Raw genomic sequence first — 7045 nt, forward strand, 5'->3', positions numbered from 1 at the left:
ACGCGCGCGCTCCGTGCACAGCGCCCAACCGGTTTTGGTGCGGCTGCGGCTCACACGAATGTGGAATTGGATACTTGCACGCACACAAGGCAAAATGTGGTACATATGTTGGCAACAACAAAAACAACAACAACGGCGCGCGAAACTTTGATTGATATCGAAATGTCACGCAGACGCGCATGTGGCTAATAGGGCCTGCGGTTCTAGCCATTTGCTATTCGTTTGCCGTTAACCATTTGCTATGCGAATTGATTTTGGCTCAATGAATTAGCCACATTTGTTGGCGCGAAATTGTTGTGTGAAAAATTATATGGGGCTCAGCTCGCAGCTGCCTCCTCAAATTAGACATTTATTTTTTAAATGAGCACATGTGCACACGTTCGTACAAGTATGTGTGTAATTCTAAATATATTTTTAAATTCATGCGACGCTTTCGGACTTAGACAGGCGGGTGACAAATGTCGTCATTTTATTTGGCTTGTGCATCTAATGGGTATTCCTGATTTAGGAATAAAAAAAAACCGCACAATTAATTGGTTTACGGACTATTAAAATGTAAATACAATTTTATTAAAGTATCAAATTTTTTCTGGATCTGGAAAGTCTTTTCCTATGAGTGGTATTGCTATCATGAAAAAGCTTCTTATCAAAACACTACTTACTTCCCTTTCGTAAAAAATGTAAAACTTTGGACCCCCCTTTGTCTTACTAAAAAAAAGGTAAAAAGCTCCAAATTCATTTAATATTTACTTAAGTAAATAATTTAGTTTTAAAAAATTAAAAGCATATATAGGAATATTGATATCGATAACAGTATCGGCGAATGTATATAAAAGAATGTATCGAAATAGAGAAGAAAGAGGAGACTGACTTCCTAGCAGAAACCGGAGTAAGCTCACTACCGGTGAAACCAGGCCAGTGATTTGGAACGCATTTCCGACAGACCATGTCAAATTTGGTTTGTAGACAAACAGTCTCAGTGTTGTACAATTTTTTGGACCATTTACCTGCGATGACTAAAAAAATATTCCACAGACCTGGCGTGAAGGCGGAAAACTGATTCGAACTTGATTTCAGTCACCGTAAAAATAGGCTGTGTATTGATTTTTTTGACAGCATCAAAGTACGCCTTGACAAATAAAAACTATAGACCAGTCACTAGCAGAGTAAAACTAACTAACCTGACAATTTCTAGTACTGGGCCTCGGTGGCCTAGATTTTAAAAAAATTTATTATTTTTTATTTAGAGAACTACTCCAATTAGAATACGCTTGACAGATCAGAAATAGGTTCTATCTTATATTAACTATGCTCTTTGGTATTTTCCAACTTTCTGTCGGCCTACTCAAATTGACTTGTTTATGTGGTTGCATGGGCTAATAACAGTAATCAAAAACGACACGCGGCAGTCGTTGATTCAAACAATCTCTTAATGGTATTCAACGGAAAACAACCACCAACTTCTTCGAACTATGGCCCGGAGAATAACTGCTTAGCTATGCCTGCGTACCTCTGGCGTTGATCTCCTACTTACGCAGACTTAATCCCGACTTTTCATATTTAAAATGTTGCCTACATAATTTTATTCGTAAAAAAAAAAGTATTAAAAATTACTCAACTTTTAGTTGGTCACTTTCAAAAATTTAAATTTTTTGTATTTATCATTCAACTTTTTGCCATTGGAGTTACAGAATGACATTAAAAGCCAATTCAGTCAGTCCCTTGCACTCTGCCACTCATAACTCCCACACACTAAAGAGCAATCCATAAAAGGCATCCAGCTGCTGGCACAATGCGCAAATATAAATAAAGTGTCATGGCGACGAGAACGAAAGAATACATCAAAACAACAAGCACCTGCTGAGCGGCGCGACCGCCCGCCGTTGCCCATGCGCCTGTGCTGGTCTGAGATGTGGCAAGTGTTGCATCAACTCCGCTTCCATAACGCCTAATCCAGTGCAGTGCGCGCTGTGCAGGCGCGGCGCTTAGCGGCAGGTATGCGCGCCAAATATAATGTTGGCTAATAAAGTCATGAATTACGTACATACATATGTATATCGGGCGCGGCTGTGAAACGAAAAGACGCTGCGCTCCAAGTAACGAGGTCCGCCGATTGACCGACTATGAGCGCCACTACCAAGCTGGCCACAACGCCCGCGTTTCCCCCCATTAGGATTCATAAATAAGCGAATGTGTTGTGAAGCGACAGCAATAATGGGACATCCAGCCGGTGCGCGCAATGCGGGACCACTTCGAGCGCGCAACGCGATGAGGTATTAGCCTGAATGCGACCAGAAAATTGGTCCCGCTGGCACGTCTGAGTTATGTTGACGCTATTTTTGGGCGCATTAACCCATTAACGCTTCGCAACTGCTGCACTGAGGCGCCGTTGTGCAGAGCAACGTTTTCTTTTTTACATTACTTCAGCACAGCAATAGTTCTTACAATTGAACCAATAAACCAGTCAAAGTATTTAATTTGCAACATTTCTCTTTAATATTTGCACTTTACTTTATACGCTTTTCGTATTTTTTTTCCTTTCGTTGCAGTTATGGCGCCAGTTATGATTTAGCATCGCGGCGGAAGAATGCAACGCGTGAGTCCACAGCGACGTTAAAGGCCTGGCTTAGCGAGCACAAGAAGAATCCGTACCCAACCAAAGGCGAGAAGATCATGCTGGCCATTATCACCAAAATGACGCTGACGCAGGTGTCCACGTGGTTTGCGAATGCGCGCCGCCGCCTAAAGAAGGAGAACAAAATGACTTGGGAGCCAAAGAACCGCACCGAGGACGAGGATGAGGACGCGCTTGCGTCGGATGACGAGAAGCAACGCCATGTGGAGGATGGCTGCGTGGAGCGAAGGCGGCATATCGGCGTGGAATACGCAGGCGGCGCCATAAGCGTTTCGATCGGTAACAATGTACCAGTGGCAACCAATGCAACGGCAGTGGCGGCGGCGACGCCCAGAGCAGGTGTCGTGGATAGTGGCGCGAGTAGTGTGGGCGCAACAAATGCGGCTGCGGCGGCAACAGCGTCGGCGGCGGCGGCGAACCACCATCCGCATGTCGGCGTGGCAGTCACAGGCGCGAGTGTGGGCGCAGTCGGTGCAGTGCAGTCGGCGAAAGGTAAGCAAAAACAAACGCAGCCAGACAAAGCAGAGCAAAGGAGCATCACGAAAACGCGTTGGCTTAAATCTCGCTTGCCATTGTTTGGCATTGGCGCGTGGGTGGCATAATTGAATGCCTGCGCGAATGTACATCGTGTGAGTGTGTCTGTGTCTGTTCTTTGTAAGCTTTAGTACTTCACTTGTTCATCGCAGGCGCATTTCAATGCAGGCAATTGTTCTTTTACTTACGTCTTTTGGCGACTCTATTGTTTTGTTGAAAGTTTTGTGTGCGCGCCAAATGTTGCTTCTGTGGCGGCTGTGGCTACTGATTTTGCTATTATTGTTGTTGTAGCCTCTTTGGTGGTTGGCAACTGCTGGGAATGAACTGGTTTGTGTTTTGATTTTTTTTTTTTTTGTATTTAGTACTTTACTGTATACATATCTGAGGCGCCACATACCACTGCTATACAATTTTTGACGCGTATTCACTTTAGATTGCTTTGTTTGAAGAAATTAAAAGTATTGAGTTATTTATGAGGTTGGATACGATCTCCTTTTGGAGGTACCAAAAATACTGAATATATTAAATATTAAAAGTTAGAGGTTTGTTTTTAAACTACAACTGACTATTTCAGTATAAAGAATGAAGTTCTGGGGTTAAAATCGTATCTCTAACAAAAATACACTAAGAAACGCCATTACATAACTCAAGCTCGACTATAAACGATTCCAAGAACACCACTGCAGAACAAGTTACCAAACACAGCTAACAAAGCTCGTGTAAGTGAATATAGTCCGAGCATAAGTCCAGAATTTGCAAGCAAACGAGTACGCAGTATCTCCAAAAATATCCACTGTGGGATTTTCCAAGGCGAAGAAGCGTTCCGCGTCGGCCTTCAAGGCACATTTGGATGAAAACAAAAGCATCAATGCACAGTGGTTCCACTTGTATGGAGCAACGGTCAAAAAGCGTTTTCGCTGAAAGTTAATAAGATTTCGCAATGGAACATGTTTCTGGGTAGGGTGGTAATGAAAATGGGTTATTTGGTTCAAAATTGCGGATGCCTATAATACAACGGTATTTTTGGAAAATGCAAAAACCGCGAAATTTAAGTAACTACTGCAGCCAAATTGATAAAACTATATTTAGTTATAATGAAATATATGCAACCGCTTAACCGACTTCAGCTGAAGTTAAAATAATGAAAATGATTTTAAGGAAAAATTCGCATTAGCAAACTATCGTACTAACTTAAAATCACTTCAATTATTCCAAAAGATAGATCACATAATTTTTGACAATATACATTTACATTTTTGTTAACACCCACATTAGGGTGGTCCTTAAAAATCACAAGAATGATTTTTGTCAGGCTCACTCCCTCAATCGGTAACACCACGGCCACAGATATCACATATAAATTTTGGTCCCGATTGGAGACGGTTAAGGCGTGTCGCACAGGGGCAAAGTTCAGATTCTTCTATAGAGACTCAAAAAACTAAAATTAATTATCTTTTCCATTTAATACCCAGAATCGATACTACTAAAGTCGAAGATCTATTGTAGTCGATTAAGACGTCTTCGTGGGATAATCTTAAATTTGACCCCTGTGCGCCAGGCCTTAACCGACTCCAATCAGGGCCAAAATTTATATGTGATATCTTCGACTATAATAGCATCGACGTAGGAGTTGAAGCTTAGGAAATCTGATGTACAAATTTGATTCCTACATTTAAGGACCACCCTAACCTACATACATACACATATGTTGGTTTCATATCGTTTTTGCGTTATTCAATATGCACTTCACGTCAATGATAATCTCACCACAAGAATAGATTTTTATACCCGAGCGCACTTGTGCACAAGGGTATATTAATTTTGTTCACATAACGGTTGTTTGTAACAGCCAAAACGAATCGAGATAGATATAGACAAATGTATACATAAATGATCAGGATGAAAAAAGAAATCGATTAAGCCATGTCTGTCTGTCCGTCCGTCCGTGTACACGATAACTCGAGCAAAAATTGAGATATCTCAACGAAATTTGGTATGTAGGTTTCCCTTAATCCAAGGTAGGTTGGTATTGGAAATGGGCGAAATCGGACTGTAACCACGCCCACTTCCCATATAACGGTAATTTCCAGAAATACGAAAACTGCGATATTTTAGTAACTACTGAAGATAATTCACTCAAAATTGATATTTACAATAATTTTTAGACGAAAAATAAGAATATTATAAATTTTTGGAAAATGGGCGTAGCCACGCCCACTTATGGTTACATGTGTATATCTTAGGAGCCGCTGCACCAATTTCTTCCAAACTTGGCACAGTTGTTGGCCTTGGTACAGCATACAAAATCGTCGAAAATTTTTAAAATTGGACGATAACCACGCCCACATCCCATATAACGGTAATTTAGAGAAATACAAAATCTTCGATAAATCAGTAAATATTGAAGCTAATTTATTCAAAATTGATGCTTACAACAATTCTTTACCAAGAAATACGTTTATGGTAAAATTTTGGAAAATGGGCGGGGCACCGCCCACTTATGATCACATATATGTATATCGGTAACCGTTCTACCAATTTGTACCAAACTCGGTGTGGTTATTGTGCTTGCCACATGAAAGCAAAGAGTTGAAAATTATTGAAGTCGGACTAAAATAACGGCCGCTTCTCATATAACGGTAAATTTCAGAAATGCTTTAAACTTCAATATTTCGAAATTGAAGGACGCTAATTGACTCAAAATTGATACACCCCGGCTTACCATCTAGCGGAAGGTTTCGGAAAGGTGAAAAAACATATATTTAATGTTTGCGCCAGGTATTTAATGTTCGGCTCCGCCCGAACTTAGACTTTCTTACTTGTTTAAAGCTAGTTTTGAAGATTATGGTTGTAAAGAGACGAACAGAGCTTATTGAAATTAAGAAGAACAATAGCAAAAATTGTGCATTTTGACAGTTGATATTGAATAATTTTTCTTCTGCTGTCGCAAGTCAGCGGCAATCACCAAAGCAACAGCTGAAATATGTATGTATGTGAATTTTAAGCTCAAATGCACATTTACGGCTGATGTGCGTTTGTATGGCAATAATTCATGAGTTAATGCAAATAAAATCTCTTAATGCAAATAAGCGTCTGTCCACCATTTACGGCCGGAATCAAACCAAAACAACTACATATTGAAAAGCTTATTCTTTTATGAAATAGTAGTAGGTGTTTTGGTTTAAATTTTTTTACTTTGCAACCACTGTGCATCGGCAATACAGCGACGAATTTCCGTTTTAAACGCGAGCGTTTCACTAACGCCCTCGCCACTAAATGACTTTAATAAATAAGCATTTACGTGTGTGTGTGTGTACTTAGCTATCTTTATACATATGTATATGTAAGTATGAGCAGTTAATTCGTAAAATGTCAGCGACCTCATCACCAAACTTTGAACTTCAAATGCATAGAAAGGCGATAAGTGAATCGAAAAGTGAGTGACTCAATCACTGGCAGACTGGTTGAGTGAATGCTTGCTTCTCTAAACAGTAGCTAATACTGTTTGCATTGTTTGTTGCCACTGACTGAGGAGCGACCGCATACACTCGCACATACTCGTCGAACATCGTGTAGAACGGTAAAAGGGCGCATTAGATTTATGCCGGTCGACGTGAGTTGCATACGATTATGAGCAGTAAAAAAAAGCAGAATGAGTCAAACAAAAAAGCCGGGCGAGTGCTCACTCACCACTGGGGTTGCATAAGAAATAAGCGAATAAGACGACAATAAAGCTAAAGCAATCGGGCAGGCAGAGCAGCGCAGCGCGGGTGCGGGGGAGCAGAGCGAAACCATGGGGAATACCGATGGATATTTGGTCGGTTAACCGAAAAACGTAGCCGCCAGACACGCGTCGCATAAAAGCCGTAGCCGCAA

General features: G+C 40.9%; 1 protein-coding gene across 1 annotated transcript in view; it reads left to right on the forward strand.

The window, feature by feature from the left end:
• LOC118747947 (homeobox protein caupolican-like) overlaps nt 1–7045 on the forward strand; it is a 178967-nt gene that overhangs the window by 137047 nt on the left and 34875 nt on the right. The window contains exon 4 of the mRNA XM_036482183.1: nt 2550–3127. Within this exon, the coding sequence (XP_036338076.1) occupies nt 2550–3127 (578 nt within the window). The remainder of the gene's footprint in view (nt 1–2549; nt 3128–7045) is intronic.

Source organism: Rhagoletis pomonella, unplaced genomic scaffold (assembly GCF_013731165.1).
Source record: "Rhagoletis pomonella isolate Grant_MI unplaced genomic scaffold, Rhpom_1.0 Rhpom_scaffold_00012, whole genome shotgun sequence".
Classification (NCBI taxonomy): Eukaryota; Metazoa; Arthropoda; class Insecta; order Diptera; family Tephritidae; genus Rhagoletis; species Rhagoletis pomonella.